The sequence below is a fragment of the Cervus elaphus genome, chromosome 8, assembly GCF_910594005.1.
Source record: "Cervus elaphus chromosome 8, mCerEla1.1, whole genome shotgun sequence".
NCBI classification, from domain to species: Eukaryota; Metazoa; Chordata; class Mammalia; order Artiodactyla; family Cervidae; genus Cervus; species Cervus elaphus.
Genome location: NC_057822.1, coordinates 19922403 through 19939640, shown reverse-complemented (window position 1 = coordinate 19939640; position 17238 = coordinate 19922403). Strand labels below are relative to the sequence as shown.

The 17238-nt window shown below is 42.0% G+C and overlaps 1 protein-coding gene across 1 annotated transcript in view; it reads left to right on the top strand.

The window, feature by feature from the left end:
- COL4A3 (collagen type IV alpha 3 chain) overlaps positions 1 to 17238 on the top strand; it is a 167260-nt gene that overhangs the window by 67159 nt on the left and 82863 nt on the right. The window contains exons 2-3 of the mRNA XM_043909827.1: positions 11358 to 11414; positions 13283 to 13372. Coding sequence (XP_043765762.1) covers positions 11358 to 11414; positions 13283 to 13372 — 147 coding nt within the window. The remainder of the gene's footprint in view (positions 1 to 11357; positions 11415 to 13282; positions 13373 to 17238) is intronic.

The window sequence follows — 17238 nt, the reverse complement described above, 5'->3', positions numbered from 1 at the left end:
CAATATACAACCTTGACGTACTCCTTTTCCTATTTGGAACCAGTCTATTGTTCCATGTCTAGTTCTAACTGGTGCTTCCTGACCTGCATACAGGTTTCTCAAGAGGCATTGTAAGCAGACGCTTTGCAGCCTGAGCCATCAGGGAAGCCCGGCGCAGATGAGGGACCCTGCAGAGAGCAGCTCATGGGGTCTGTCTGGCACGGCCGGCACCCAGTCAGCTGTTCTTTTCACACACAGACACTTTGGCCTCAGGCTATTGGCTGGGCAGAGGGTCAATAATCATCATGCAAAATCAACAGAGCTGCTCAGTAGAGTGTTAACCAGCTTTGAACGCTGCCAACTTCCCCTTCTGCTAAACCAGGCTGGGCTGGGTGTGGGGGAGGGGCGCCCCGAGGGAGGGCTGGGCACATCTGTTTCACAGGGATGCAGGGAAACGGGGCAGGCGATGGATGCTTCAAGAGTAGAAAGGGGAAACGCCCAAGCTTCCTTTGGAAATTGGTTCCTGGCCTATTCAATGAACAATGTTTAAAAGGTATGCCCATATCTAGATCCTTCATAAGCTTGAAGAGTAGAAATTAGATAGTTTTGTTACTGCCTGCTAGTGCTGGAGAGATGTAAACTTTGTCAGACGCAGTTCCTACTTGCAAGCTAGTCAATCTAATAAGTGCTCAACTCACGAGCATCTGAGTAGCAATATTAAGTTAATAAATGAGTAATAACCTACATTCTTGATTGCCCTCTGTAACAGCTGAAGGTGAGGAAAATGCTTTCCTAGACACTCTTAGGGTCCCTAGCTGGGTCTGAAAATGAAATCAAGAAAAACAGATTAACAGGAGAGAGGCATAAATGTATTTTTTAAAACTTTTTTTTTTTTACGTGTGCCTGGGAGTCTTTGCAAGAGAATCGAGACCCAAAGAAGTGACCAGAGGAGGAAGCATTTAGACCTTTTAGACAAAGAAGCAGTAAATTTGTGAACAATTGATTAGACAAAGGGGTTTGGGCTCGAGGTAGTGAAGGGTGAAGGAGTAACTAGAAGATAGGGCTAGATTAGGCTAGCCTAGATTATACAAACTAGGGTTTGTATACAGATTCCTCTAGTGCCCTCTCTGGGCTGATAAATTCTATCTTTATTAAATTTCTTTCCTGAATTTAAGATCAAAGGGAGGAGTTTCTTCTGCATTTAGTGCTTTTTAGTTGCCTTCAACTCAAAATAATTTGTATATCAAAGAGGCAGATTTGGGGGTGACACTTCTGATTTCCTTCACAGCCCTCCTCAGGCATCCTATGCATTCCTCTAAGTGCTTTATCAGAGGTAACCCACTTGACCCTCTTACAGATGTGGAAACTGAGGCACCAGAGATCACCCAGAGTCACACGGGTGGCTTGGCAGAGCTGGGATTTAGACCTAAGAAGTCTGCCCCAAGGCTGTGCCCTTAACAGTTCAGTCACAAACCCCCGAACAGAAGGCAGAGAGCAGGTGATACATAGTCACAGTGCAAGTTGAAACAGAGAGAAAAGTGTGAGAAGTAATTGTTCAGCATGCCCAAAATTGCTTCCTGCTTTTGTAACATATTTGATATGCCGCCTTTCATTTATAAGCACGCAATGGCACTGGTGCTTCTAACCCCAATGTTTCTTTTATTAAACAAGTAAAACAAGTTGTTTCTGTGCTCATGTACAAATCATATTTGGTGAATTAACTAATATATTCAATATATTTTAAGATGATTATTAATGAATGATACTTTTTAGTCTGTCTGACAATGGCTCAGGACAATTGATACTGGACAAAAGACTTCAAGAGGAACTGCCTGGGAAGGCGGTGGCTTGTTTGGAAAAACATATCATACATTAACATGAATGTCCCTTGGTAAAAGTTAGTGGAGCAAAAAAGGAGAGGATGGCGGCCCCCAAAGACTGAGTCTGCTACGGAATGCAGGGCACGCTGTGTAAAGATAGATCCTACTGTCTTCCTTTACAGGTGACGTAACTTGGAAGGATTAAGTAATTTTCCCAAAGCGTCAGATCAGTTCAGTTCAGTTCAGTCACTCAGTTGTACCCGACTCTTTGTGACCCCATGGACTGTAGCATGCCAGGCCTCTCTGTCCATCACCAACTCCCAGAGTTTACTCAAACTCTTGTCCATTGAGTCAGTGATGCCATCCAACCATCTCATCTTCTGTCGTCCCCTTCTTCTCTCGCCTTCAACCTTTTCCAGCATCAGGTATTTTCAAATGAGTCAGCTCTTCGCATCAGGTGGCCAAAGGATTGGAGTTTCAGCTTCAACATCAGTCCTTCCAATGAACATTCAGGACTGATCTCCTTTAGGATGGAGGGGTTGGATCTTCTTGCAGTCCAAGGGACTCTTCAGAGTCTTCTCCAACACCAACAGTTCAAAAGCATCAATTCTTCGGCCCTCAGCTTTCTTTATAGTTCAACTCTCACATCCATACAAGACTACTAGAAAGGCCATAGCCTTGACTAGATGGACCTTTGTTGGCAAAGTAATGTCTCTGCTTTTTAATATGCTATCTAGGTTGGTCATAACTTTCCTTCCAAGGAGTAAGCGTCTTTTAATTTCATGACTACAGTCACCACTGCAGTGATTTTGGAGCCCCCAAAAAATAAAGTCAGCCACTGTTTCCACTGTTTCCCCATCTATTTGCCATGAAGTGATGGGACGGGATACCGTGATCTTTGTTTTCTGATTGTTGATCTATAAGCCAACTTTTTCACTCTCCTCTTTCACTTTCATAAAGAGGCTCTTTAGTTCTTCTTTGCTTTCTGCCATAAGGGTGGTGTCATCTGCATATCTGAGGTTATTGATATTTCTCCCAGCAATCTTAATTCCAGCTTGTGCTTCCTCCAGCCCAGCATTTCTCATGATATACTCTGCATATAAGTTAAATAAACAGGGTGACTATATATAGCTTTAATGTACTCCTTTTCCTATTTGGAACCAATCTGTTGTTCCATGTCTAGTTCTAACTGTTGCTTCCTGACCTGCATACAGATTTCTCAAGAGGCAGGTCAGGTGGTCTGGTAATCCCGTCTCTTTCAGAATTTTCCACCATTTATTGTGATTCACACAGTCAAAGGCTTTGGCATAGTCAATAAAGCAGAAATAGATGTTTTTCTGGAACTCTCTTGCTTTTTCGATGATCCAGCAGATGTTGGCAATTTGATCTCTGGTTCCTCTGCCTTTTCTACAACCAGCTTGAACATCTGGAAGTTCATGGTTCACATATTGCTGAAGCCTGGCTTGGAGAATTTTAAGCATTACTTTGCTAGCGTGTGAGATGAGTGCAATTGTGCAGTAGTTTGAGCATTCTTTGGCATTGCCTTTCTTTGGGATTGGAACGAAAACTGACTTTTTAAGATCTGAGAGAATAGCATTGAAACATGTATATTATCAAGTGTGAAACCGATCGCCAGTCCAGGTTGGATGCATGAGACAAGTGCTCAGGGCTGGTGCACTGGAAGACCCAGAAGGATGGGATGGGGACAGAGGTAGGAGGGGGGATCAGGATGGGGAACACATGTAAATCCATGGCTGATTCATGTCAATGTATGGCAAAAACCACTACAATATTGTAAAGTAATTAGCCTCCAACTAATAAAAATAAATGAAAAAAAAAAAGAAAACAAGAAAACTGACCTTTTCCAATCCTGTGACCACTGCTGAGTTTTCCAGATTTGCTGGCATAATGAGTGTAGCACTTTCACAGCATCATCTTTTAGGATTTGAAATAGCTCAGCTGGAATTCTATCACCTCCACTAACTTTGTTCATAGTAATGCTTCCTAAGACCCACTTGACTTCACATTCCAGGATGTCTGGCTCTAGGTGGATGATCACACCTCTTCTTAATATCTTCTGCTTCTGTTAGGTCCATACCATTTCTGTCCTTTATTGAGCCCATCTTTGCATGAAATGTTCCCATGGTAACTCTAATTTTCTTGAAGAGATCTCTAGTGTTTCCCATTCTATTATTTTCCTCATTTTTCTTTGCACTGATCACTGAGGAAGGCTTTTTTATCACTCCTTGCTATTCTTTGGAACTCTGCATTCAAATGGGTATATCTTTCCTTTTCTCCTTTGCTTTTTGCTTCTCTTCTTTTCACAGCTATTTGTAAGGCCTCCTCAGACAGCCATTTTGCTTTTTTGCATTTCTTTTTCTTGGGGATGGTCTTGTTCCATGTCTCCTGTACAATGTCACAAACCTCCATCCATAGTTCATCAGGCAATCTGTCTATCAAGCTCCAGATAGTAGCTGGCAAATCTGAAGATAGATGTCATACAGATTTGGCAGAAGGCCTATGACTTCTGGACTTCTTAGGCTACAAGATTTAACTGTTTAAGGGTCTCACAAGTTTAACTGTTTAATATGCAATGGTGCTAAAATATCATGGAATCCTGGATTACTTCCTGATGTGATTAGGAGAAAAGTCAAAAAATCACTATTAAGAGTTTTCTGCTCATGATGATTTCTTACTTCATTAAGGTACATGTAAACTAAGAGGTACTTTATTGTTGGAAGTGGAAAAATCATTAAAATGTTACTTAAGCAGTTTCCATCATTATGCTTTCTTAATAGTTCACAGCATTTGGCTATACTGGTTTTAAAATGATCTAGCATTTGAGTAGTAATTAGTGGGTTATATTACATTAATATAATCATGGTGTTTCAACAGCGAGTCCAAACAAGTGGATCAAATGTAATAAAAATGAAAATATGGCCACTCTTATATTCTAGTCAACTGATCTGAATTATTGAATTATTAAAACATATTCACAGAGTTAAAAATTTATTTCAAACATAAAAAAAATTATTTTAAGAAAAGCAGTCCAATTAAGAGAAATGGATCTCTTGAGTCTGGGACTGCTGTTACCACCATCCAAAGACAGTGCCTTGTCTTATTTCACATGGCCCTGGGCTTGGCTCCCTGCTTCTCGAGAAGCAGCTGAGCATCAGCCAGAGAGCTGCCCAGATGGTAATTTTGAGTTAATTCAATCAGCTGGAGCATCCACAGGTCAGCAACTTCACATCCTCTGAAGTCCTAGTTCAATTGTGCAGATATATAGCCAGGCCATGCCTTGCCAATTTCACTGAAAAGTCAAGTTAGAAGAATTCTGGAGCAGTTCTGCTCACCTGGGCCCAGAAACACTGCCCCAGACCTGGTTCTGGAGTCCTGACAACAGTGCTGAATGTCTACATGTGGGTGACACGGTGGATGAGTAGATGGTCCAGTAAATTCCCTTTGATTGACTCTCCTTCTAGCGGTCAGCCTCTAACCAGAACTCTACATACTTTGTGTACAATAGACTGATGGATGCCAGTGCCCACCGACCCCCTTGACACTCCTAGGCTTTCCCAGCACACCGACATTCGCCTGCTCCATGGTGGAGGTGTATGATTGCCAAGAGTTAGCTGCTTCTGCCAGTTGTACTTGTTATTATAACAAAGTCATCTAATTAAATATTAAATAACAAATTGGTTAAATACAAATGCAGAAAAAGACATGTTTCTGTGAAAATTAGGTTGGAAGATTTGATAAGATTAAAACTGATAGGAAACTGCTGTTCAGTTAAGTGTGGCTGAGAAAACATTTAAAAAGTTAGAGGGAAACATGGATTCATATCTAGAAGGACTCTATACTCAGATTGCATCACCAGCATCTTTAAGCAATTGGCCTGCTCCAGAAAACCCAAACCAGAAATGTCAGTGTTACTGAAGAGGAAAAGTTAAAATTTGACATAACCTCCTTCTCCTTCTGCCTCTGTAACTCAGCTTGGCCCTTGCAAAGCCTAGATCACGTAGGTCACGTAGTCTCAGAAAGTGGGGACTTGCAATGGTAGGAACTGGAGTTTATCTCACTCACCCTTATCCTGCTCTTTGCAATCACCCAGCCCCTGCAAACCTGCTTAATCATGCCAGTCCAGGTCAGACATCCCCCTCCCCATCCTGACTGCTGTTGTCATGCACACGAAACCCCTTAGTTTAAACCAGCCTATTAACAGCGAGTGTTGCCCAGTACAGTCTGGCTATAAAAACTCTGTGATCCCTTTGTTCAGGGCTCAGAGTTTGGAGTGTTAACTCCTCTGGGCCTGCTGGCATAAGAAACCTGAGTTCTCCAATTCTCTGAGCGTGGTACTTGGTTTCTCGAGTACTGCTTTCTGCAACAGTACATCATGGGTGTGACTTGGCAAAAATGACGCTGTAGCCCTCTAAACAGCAGCCCCATTCCCAAAGATGGGACCTGGGCCCGACTTCAAAAGACTGAAGAACTGGTGTGCACATTTTAAGTTAAAATGTCTAAAGTGCTCATGCATCTTTTGTCTATCTGTTTTTGATTCCTCACTTTAACTTCTTAAGCTAACCAACCAGCTAGCTTCAAACCATCAAATTGTTGTAGCCACGCGTTCCGGAAAGCAAATTCACTCAGAAGGACAATGCAGATAGTGGAGTGCAGTTTATTACACCTGCGGGCCCAAAGCAGAATCTCTCTCCTCTTAGCCAAGGACCCTGACCCATTTTTGTGAAAACCTTATATACCCTAAGTGTGCGTGCACAAACCCGCCTCCCCAAATTCCCTGAAACTAGTCTGAACAAAGGAAAAAGAAAGATACAATCAAAGGTAACCCGTGATTCATATGCCTTAAGCCTAGGTAGTTAACATTGGACAATTATCAATAGGCCTGTGGTCATACCCCAATAAGCATAATAGAATGTATGATTCTATTAAGTTACACAGATAATTAGGGTATTCTTTTAGGTGACAGAGAGTCTAGGTACAAGCCCTGGGTCTGGTTTTCCAGTTGGTATGTCGTTTCCATAGATACTGGGCATATAGCTTAAAGTCCACAGTCCAGCCCAAGATAGAGTCCTGCTTTCAAGATGGAGCCTGTTCTGTTTTCTCCTTGAAAATAAGACTTCTACCTTCATGTGAAAACCATGAAATCAAATAAAAATAAAAGCTAACTATGTCACCCATAAAGGTTCAAGACCCAAACTCAAGGACAGTAGTGTAAAAAGTCAGGGACCGTGATTTTGATGCCAGGGCACAGTGATGAGTATTGCTGTGGGTGGCGATGGGGGGACAGTCCCCAGACAGGAGGGGACTCACGGGGACAAACGAGGGCTGATACCAGAGTCCCACATCTGCTCTCTGGGCGCGGTCGTGTGGGCTCTAAAGCTGCTTGGATCTCTGACAGTCTTTTGTTCAGACCTCATGTATTGATTATAGGTGAAATCATTGATTGAGACCAACTCTCTGGTATGAAAAGATTATTTATTTATTTATTTATTTTTTGAAAAGATTTTTTTAAAAATTAAATAGCTTTTTATTTTCTAATGGTCATCAAGAGCCTTGAAAAGCTGAAGATCTTGTTTAAGAGCTATTAATAGTAACTTGAAGTCATTGCATCAGAGTCCCTTTCTTAGGTTTGAAAATGATGTTGTTACTGAATAATAATATACTCGTGTTTGGTGGAGATGCGTGCAAAAGTGTTAGGTGTGAAGTGTCCTGGTGTCCACAGTCTATGTTTCAATGGATTGGCAAGGAAGTGTGTGTGTGTGTGTGTGTGTGTGTGTGTGTGTGTGTAGAGAGAGACAGACAGACAGAGAGAAAGTGACAGCTGGAATGGCTAGCAGAGTATGTTAACAGTTGGGAGACCTAGATGAAAAGATATATAGGTGTTCATTATACTGCTTTTCAGTTCTTCTGAGGGTTTAAAAAATTTTCCCCCCGAAATGTGTATATCCAAGCAACTAACAACTAATTAACCTTGTGTTAATTTTAACATGTGTTAAAATAGCCAAAGCTTCTAGTTTCATTCTCTCCCACTTCAAACATAATTGTTCAGAATTCATACATATAGAATATGTGTGTGTATATCTATATCTATCTATCTATCTATATATAACATCTTAATCATGGCAGCCCAGCAATAGCCATATATATCACATGCCTTGAAATTCCAGGACCAATATGGATATAAACAAATTACCAGTGCTCCATTCACTCATTGATCCATTCAGTCAAACCACAAGCATTTGTTCAGGACATATTACAGCCAGGGTTGCCAATGTAAAAAAGACTGGACAATTCCTTCTCTTCTGAGGCTTTGGGGCATCAAGAAAAATATACATTACACATATAACTGCAAGCGGCCCATTGGAGCATATAGGAAAGGGGACCTGACCTTGTTTTGGAGGAGTTCAGCAAACATTTATTTGTTCAAACCAAGACTGAAAGATACCCAATAATATATGACTGTGACTTACTCCAAGAAATAAAACTTAAGATGGCAATTCTTCATCTATGAAGAATTGATGCTTTTGAACTGTGGTGCTGGAAAAGACTCTTGAGAGTCCCTTGAATAGCAAGGAGATTAAACCAGTCAATCCTAAAGGAAATCAACCCTAACTATTCACTGGAAGGACTGACGCTCCAATATTCTCGCCACATGATGCAAAGAGCTGACTCACTGGAAAAGACCCTGATGCTGGGAAAGATTGAGGGCAGGAGGAGAAGGGGACGACAGAGGATGAGATGGTTGGATGGTATCACTGACTCAATGGACATGAGTTTGAGCAAACTCTGGAAATTGGTGATGGACAGGGAGGCCTGGCGTGCTGAAGTCCATGAGGCTGCTAAGAGTTGGAAGTGACTTAGCAACCGAAAAACAACATGCACCTTTTTAGGACTTAGAGGATTGCCAGTTTGCCTCCTCCTACCTGTGGTCCAGAGATGCTCCAAATACAGGTCTTGTGTGATGTCTGGGAGGCAGAGGAGTCAGAGAGGCTCAGGATCTACATGAAACAGTGGCCAACACCTCTGTGTAAACTGGAGCACCAGGCCCTGTGGGGTTGGGTTTCCCTGCCCCAGTATCTGGCTCCCTTGGGTGTAGGACTCAGACTTTCCTCTCCTGAGGCCCTACTGCTCCTCCAGACACTGTGGAGGAGCAGCTCGGTGGTGCCTCCATTCCTGGGGCCAACCATCAAAGGGTCCCTACACTCCAGAAACCAAAGCCAGGAAAAATCTTACCTTCAGGCAGCTTTTGCTTTCAGCCCAGTGATGAAAGCCTCTCTAAAGCCTGGCTACCTTCTTGGATTGAGAGAGAAAATGGCATCACAAACAAAAAGTGGATGTGCAGACTAGGGTCCAAGTGTTCAGAAATCTTTAAAGAATTAGCTGTACCCTATGGACTGGGCTTGTAGATATTGGTTTAGACTGGTAGTATCAGAGTCACCCAGGGGGGGCTATTATAGATTACTGCAACCAACACAAGGGTTATTGATTCTGTGAGTCTGGAGTGAGGCCAAGAATTTGCATTTCTGATAGGTTTCCAGATTCTGCTGATACTACTCTGAAAATCCATACTTTGAGAACAAGGACTTTAATAAATGTTAGTATTGTTGTTCAGTCAATAAGTCTTGTCCAACTCTTTATGACCCCGAGGACTGTAGCCGCCAGCCTCCTCTGTCCATGGGATTTCCCAGGCAAGAATACTGGAGTGGGTTGCCATATCCTTCTCCAGGGGATCTTCCTGACCCAGGGATTAAACCCCCATCTCCTGCATTGGCAGGCATATTCTTTACCACTGAAGTACTAGGGAAGTCCAGATATTAGTATGAAGTGAAGTGAAGTCACTCAGTCATGTCCGACTCTTTGCGACTCCATGGACTATAGCCTGCCAGGCTCCTCCATCCATGGGATTTTCCAGGCAAGAATACTGGAGTAGGTTGCCATTTCCTTCTCCAGGGATCTTCCCAATCCAGGGATCGAACCCAGGTCTCCTGCATAGTAGGCAGATGCTTTTACCGTCTGAGCCACCAGGGAAAGTATACTAAATTAGCATACTAGATTTGGTATATATTTTAGTATACTTAAATATGTGATTGAAGTGAACACTAAGGTTTAAAAATCCAGGAAAACAAGATTAAAATAATTAAGCTAGATATGACCTACTGACCCCCAGCATCTGGGAGGAAAAGTGGAAAAATTTAGTCTTCTTAAAGAATGCCAAATAGCTAACCCTTGGGGGGAAATATAGACCTTCATTTTCAATTATTTATTTTTCGTTGATAGAAATTGTGATGGGTAAAAATGTGAGAATCAATGATGAGTGTATGAAAATGACTATGGTCTCCCCTTTCTTGAATAACAACTTAGCTTACTGCCCTGGGATTAGAAAATAGATTCAATTTAAATTTTTTTGTTTGTGTGCTTATATTTTTGTTTTTTAATTATTTATTTTTTTGGCCGTACCAGGCAGCATGTGTGATCTTAGTTCCCTGACAAGGGATGGAACTCATGCCCCGGGCAGTGGAAGCTCGGAGCCATAACCACTGGCCCACCAGGGAATTCCCAGTGTCTTTTTATTTTGATTGCACAGAGTCCTCACTCTGGGACTATCTGAGGCAATTTCTTTTTATTTTTCCTACCAGCCAGCACATCTCCTAGGCTTGCTCTGCCTCTGTTGTCAATTAATATTTTTTCCTGGGGAGGAAAATAAACTAATTTTCAGTTAATATTAACACACCCCCCCAAAAAAAAGATAAATATAATAACCATAGAATGTGTGTCCAAAATGTTTAAATCCACTATTTAAAACTATTTCTCTCTTTCTTCCTCTGCTGGCAGAGAGGAATTTAAAAACTGGCCTTCATAAAATAATAAATAAAAACTGACCTTCATACAATAAATAAATAAAAACATCTTCATTAGAGTTGGCATGAGCATAGATGTGAAAGCTAGGTTGTAAGTGGGTCTAAGTGACCATTTAGATGTGTGAGTTCCCAAGGTCACAGCTCAATTTTTTTTTTTAAATAAGAAAGAGCGTTTTGATATCAGCATCAGTGAATTAGCTTGTTCTTGAAAATACATGATGGATAGTGATCATCTTTTTTCAGTCTTAAACATTATTTCAGGAAAAGAAAACTATATCTACAGAAGATATCACCAGTTAATATATACAAATTCAACTATGTTCACTTTGTTGAACAAAGAAATCTGCAAATATTAGACCACTTTCTCCCTACAACAATGGCAATTTCATATGATTCAACTATATATTGTTCTGAAAAAAAAGAGAGCTGACTTGGTCTTTTCCATGAATAAATCACTTGAAATTCCTAAATACAATAAAAATGATGTACAGTTATCTGACAGTTCTGTGTACATCTCACTTCTCTACTCTGCTTCTATTGATAAATTGCTACGGTATCACAGGACTCCTGCTAAATGGTGTTTGATGCTCAGAGGACAGAAAAATATGTTTGCTTTTGTTCTGTCAGTTGGAATTTATTAAGCCGTTTTTAAACAAAACCCTCTCTCTTTCTCTCTTCCTAGGGCTGCATCTGTAAAGACAAAGGCCAGTGCTTCTGTGATGGGGCCAAAGGGGAGAAGGTAAAAACAAAACCTTCATTCTGCTCCTTTTCTCCATAGAGCTCATTAACGATTCACACTCTTCCTTCATTCGTAGCAGGCAGATCAGCAGTACCATATTCCATTCCCCAAATCCATTTCTTTTTCTTTATTGAATTTGTTGCAATATTGCTTCTGTTTTATATTTTTGGTTTTTTGGCCAGGAGGCATGTGGGGACTTAGCTCCCTGACCAGGGATTAAACCTGCACTCCCTGCATTGGAAGGTGAAGTGTTAACCACTGGTGTTAACAGTCAGAGAAGTCCTTTCCCCCAAACAATTTTAAAGTAATTGTATATAAATATTAACCTGGAGTGGTGGAAAAGCCATGGAGGGGAGCTTCAGATAACTGGTATAAATGCGGTTAATTACTGTAACTCTCTCGATCTGGAAACAAAAAATATTAAGTTAAAGAGAAAGAAAGTTTTTGAGAATGATCCGTACGTATCCCATATTTACACTGTTGCTGAAGGCGAGAGAATTGAAAACAGCCTGATAGACTCACTTGGACACAAACGAAACCCGCAGATTTTGTCCTGCAGCATTGGTGTAAGGGCGCCCTCTGGTGGAAGAATCTTGCACAAGCACTCTCGAGGCAAAAATTCAGCGAGACAAAGTAGCTCCATTGCAGAATTGGAGTAAAAAATGAGTGCCGTGAAATCTCATTAATTCGCTCCATTAACTTTCAATTTGTGATAATTAAGACGGAGCCAGAACTAAAATTTTTCCTTTGTTTACAAAACCCTTTTCTCAGATACACTAATGAATTGCTTAACAATATTGAAAGATGACTGCTTAAAAATATTTTTTAAAAGAATGCATTTTAAGCTCTTTAGACAAAATAATTTGCATGTTAATTACAATAAAAATTACCATATTTAAAGTATTCTATGATTCGTGTAGTTTGATTTAGGGTTTTTCCTGAAGCTGTGAAAGTGGTATGTTCAGATCCGTGTTGAAAAGCTATGACTCATTCTCTCATTCAAGAAGCATTTATTGAATCCCTCCTCTGGGTGAGATGCTGTTCAAAGTGTGAAGGTAACAGTCTTGAGAGGGACCTAGCAAATTCTTCTGCTTCTCTTTTTATTGGGTGTGTGTGTGCACACATCATGTGAAATAGCTGACTTGCTCCGTTTTAAAAATCTAAGTTTCCATTTGTCTAGTAGATTATCTGAATCAGACCAGTGGTCTTAACTGTTGAAGAGTAATCCCAGGATCTGTGTTCACGGGAAGGTTATTTGTTGGCAGAGCCATGTCCCTTACTGGGTCTAAAATTACTCCCTAATCCCAAGGGCTTTCCCATATTATCATCTCCTAACTATGTAGCTCACACTTTTGGTTTTGCCACTCTTGATATCTCGCCTGCATCTCCTCCACAAATAGCAGATTGAATTACTAATTCCTGTGTAATCAAGAGAGGACTGAAACTCATAGCCTGTGTGTTATTCTTTCGAGCTACATAGCAATTATGCACACTCCCAAGACATTCCTGAACCTGACTGTCACTCTCTCTCCATCCCCCAAAAACACCCTTCACCAAACTCCATCTTTCTAACTGGGCTTCCCCTCTCAGTCGTTAATTCCCTGAATCTCTGCTCCGTGTAGCTCTGCCGTTCGGGTAAAAGTCGAGTTTCCAGGAGACCAAAGACAAGTGCTTTCAAGCCTACAGACAAACATTAACAGAAACATTCCAGTTGCTATTACACTTAGTGTTGAGTGCTATTTTTTTTTAATCCAAGGGGAAAATGTGCCAAATGTTATCATAATATCATAAAGAATAGAAAATGATGGTTATGTTTACTCCTGGACATTGCTATTCTGTGTGTGTATTGTCTTGTTTTGGTCTTACAGGGGGAGAAAGGCTTCCCAGGACCCCCTGGGCCTCCTGGCCAGAAGGGATACCCGGGTCCCGAAGGCCTGCCTGGACCACAGGGACCCAAGGTATGTTAGCCTGTGAGTTTGGAAAATCCCCAGTCCGCTTAAGCTTCTTTATGACGATGGATGCCATGGTAAATTCCTGCTCCAGTCTTAGCTGGGCCCTCAGAACTGCTTCTTATTTCAAGCTATCTATTTTACAAATGGAAGTGTATATATGTATATATATCAATGTATACACTAAGATGTGTAAATTAGCTATATAGCAGCTAGGAAGCTGCTGTATATAGCACAGGGAGCTCAGCTCAGCCCTCTGCTGATCTAGAGGGATGGGATGGGGGTGGTGGTGGGCGCAAGGTCCACGAAGGAGGGGCTGTGTGTATACATATAGCTAATTCATGTTGCTGTTCAGTAGACGCTAACACAATATTGTAAAGCAATTATATTGTTTTTCAGTCACCAGGTTGTCTCAGACTCTTTGCAACCCCATGGACTGCAGCACACCAGGCTTCCCTGTCTTTCACTATGTCCTGGAGTTTCCTCAAGCTCATGTCCATTGAGTCAGTGATGCCATCCAACCATCTCATCTTCTGTCATCCCCTTCTCCTCCCACCTTCAATCTTCCCCAGCATCAGGGTCTTTTCCAGTGAGTTGGTTCTTCACATCACATGGCCAAAGTGTTGGAGCTTCAGCTTTAGTATCAGTCCTTCCAATGAATATTCAGGACTGATTTCCTTTAGGATGGACTGGTTTATCTCCTTGCGGTCCAAGGGACTCTCAAGAATCTTCTCCAGCACCACAATTCAAAGCAATTATTCTCCAATTAACAAAAAGAAAAGAAAAGACTATCAGTATCTTTCAGTCCTTAGCTCTATGTCCTCCCACTTCCTGATTTAGGGGTCTCCACACCTGCATCGAAGAGCTGACTTATTTGAAGAGACCCTGATGCTGGGAAAGGCTGAAGGCAGGAGGACAAGGGGACAACAGAGGATAAGATGGTTGGATGGCATCACCAACTGAGTGGATATGAGTTTGGGTAAACTCCGGGAGTTGGTGATGGACAGGGAGGCCTCGCATGCTGCGGTCCATGGGGTCGCAAAGAGTCGGACACGGCTGAGCGACCAAACTGAACTGAACACCTGCATTGGCCCCTCGTGAGGTTTTTTTTTTTTGCCTCCACTCAAGTCCTGTCCTCTACCTGTATCCTGGTCACTGGGATTTCCACTAGAATCGCATTCTGATGGTGTGTCCTCTTTCTCAGACATTTCAACTTGGTTACTGGTTTTTCTCTTTCCGTCTTTATGCAAAACCCATACCAGCATATAACTTCCTCTGGATCTTTCCAGCACTGTAATCCAAGGACTGCCATCCTTTCTCTGTCTTTCCTATCTCAGTCAGACTTCTTAAAAAAAAAAAGAAAAAAAGATCCAACCACACCGGCTGTGACTCAAATCCTATTCACTCCTTAGCCAGCAACAGTTTGCCTTCGGCTCCCTCCCGGAAAACCCACGACCTCCACTTTGCCCTTGACCCCCAACAGGTCAATGGAGAATACTCTGTGTCTTTGTCTGACCTGGACCTCTCTACTTTTGTTTCCAGCTGTGTGGCTCCCTCTTTTCTCCTTGAAACACATGCCTTTGTTTCAGGAATCCTCCTTTCTCCTCTCTCCCCTCCCCAGTGCTTTCCTTCTTTCCTGGGTTCCTGTTTCTCAGCTGGGTTCTTCAGTGTCAGACCTCCTAAGGTTCTTACCAGAGCCCACCGCCCTTCACACTCATCACACATTTTTATCCTAAAGCCTGTGATACAACAAAGGGCTTTGTCTAAATAAATGCCCTAGAGGATTTGCTAAATAACTGCATAACCGCTAGATTTGCTGATGGCTCTTTTCTGCTGTGGAATTAAGCCTGGACTCCAGCCTGGGCTCTCACGCACCCTCTGGGTCACTCCCCTGCCTGCTGGCTTCCCGGAAGCTATGAACTAACTAATAAGTTGTGGAGGGTGATTATAACTTTTAAATTATAATTTTAAATCTTTTTAAATTTCCAAAGTAATGTTACAGAATATTTAGGTAACATTTTATGTGAATTTGTTGCAGGAAGGGGCACCCCTTCCAAGGCTCTTGTCTAACACTCAGAAATAAATTGTCCGAGGAAACACATGAGTTGACAAAGCAAGAGACTTTGCTGGGAAGAGGCGCCCGGGTAGAGAGCAGTCGGGTGAGGGAACCCAGGAGAACTGCTCCGCTACGTGGCTTGCAGCCTCAGGTTTTATGGCGATGGGGTTAGCTTCTGGGTTGTCTCTGGCCAGTCATTCTGACTCAGGGTCCTTCCTGGTGGCACACGCATCGCTCAGCCAAGATGGATTCCAGCGAGGAGGATTCTGGGAAGTGGCAGGATATGTGGCGGCTCCTTTTGACCTTTCCCAAACCTTCCGGTTGGTGGTTGCTTATTAGTTCCATGTTCCTTACCAGTCCCTCCTGTCGTAAAATAACACAAATGGTTACCACAGTGCCTGGCTAGTGTGGGAGGTTTTAATCTGTGTTTCCCCTATTCTGAGTCAGGCACTGGGACATTTCTTCTTGACTGGATTTCTTTTACTCCTCACGTTGATCTCATTGGTCATGACGATGGTGACATATTATTATCCTCATCTTAGAGATGAGGAAACTGACACTCAGAGCATGAAGCAATTTGTCCTGGGTTAGACAGCTAATAGGTGGTAAAATCAGAGTTCAAATCCAGGATTACATGATGCCAGAATCAAATTTCTTCAGCCAAAGAAATTAAACCCCTTCCCACAGCTGCAAGACTTACATTTTCCAGGCATTCTACTTTACTGTATTCATGTATGCGTTCTGTTTCTTCATTTCTCCTTTCTCTAATCCTAATATGAAAAAAGTCATTTAGATTCTGGATACTTAGTGTCTGGTTTCAGACATGTTTAGTGTCTGAACATTCTGCTACATTCCTTCAGGGCATGGTCTCAGATTTCCCTTCATTTCCCTGGAGGGGAATTTGTCATTTCAGCACTGGACTTAAGATCAGCCTAACGCTAACTCTCTTCTTTTTGTTTTGTTCCCTGCACTCCACTCTGCTGGTTTCCTTAGCTTTTCTTTAGAGATGTCAGTAATGAATTAAAATTACAGTTGTAAACACATGGTGCTTTGTGTGGGTTACATGATGTGTAGGTATTCCATAACATTCATCCAGAAAATTGATATAGTAAACTATAGCTTAGAGCTGCTGCATTGTGTTCTATGCTGTGCTCAGTCATGTCTGACTCTTTCTGACCCTGTGCCCGCTAGGCTCCTCTGTCCGCGGGATTTTCCTGGCAAGATTACTGGAGTGGGTTGCTGTTTCCTACTCTAGGGGATCTTCCCAACCCAGGGATTGAACCTACATCGCTTGAGTCTCTTGCATTGGCAGGCAGATTCTTTACCACTGCTCCACCTGGGAAACCCATAGCTTAAAGATATAGCCATAAATGACCATTTAACCCAAGGCAGACAATCAGAGAATAGTAAAACCTGATTTAAAAGGTGTTGCAGGTTTATAAAGGTCTTCAGTCTGAATATTTCCTATATGAGACAGTTTATAATGGCGAAGTGAAACCTGCAAGTCACGCTTCTGGCATCTGCAGATTACAGACAGCCCCTGGCAGAGGAGGGGGTCATGGCCATGCACCTAGGAATTCCACTCCAGACAAGAAAGACTGACTTTGGCCTTGACGGTCCCGTCTCAGAAGTCTCTGTAACAACCCTGCCCTCAAATAATCAGAAATACCAAAACATACTGAAACTCTCAGGAATGAAGAAAAATTTTTGGACAACAATGGAACTTTCACACCAAGTGGTCTTGTTAAAACAGTTTTGTTTGGGGCTATTCTCTAAGAAACAGAACCTCCACATATATTCATTGTGTGTTTTAAAGCAA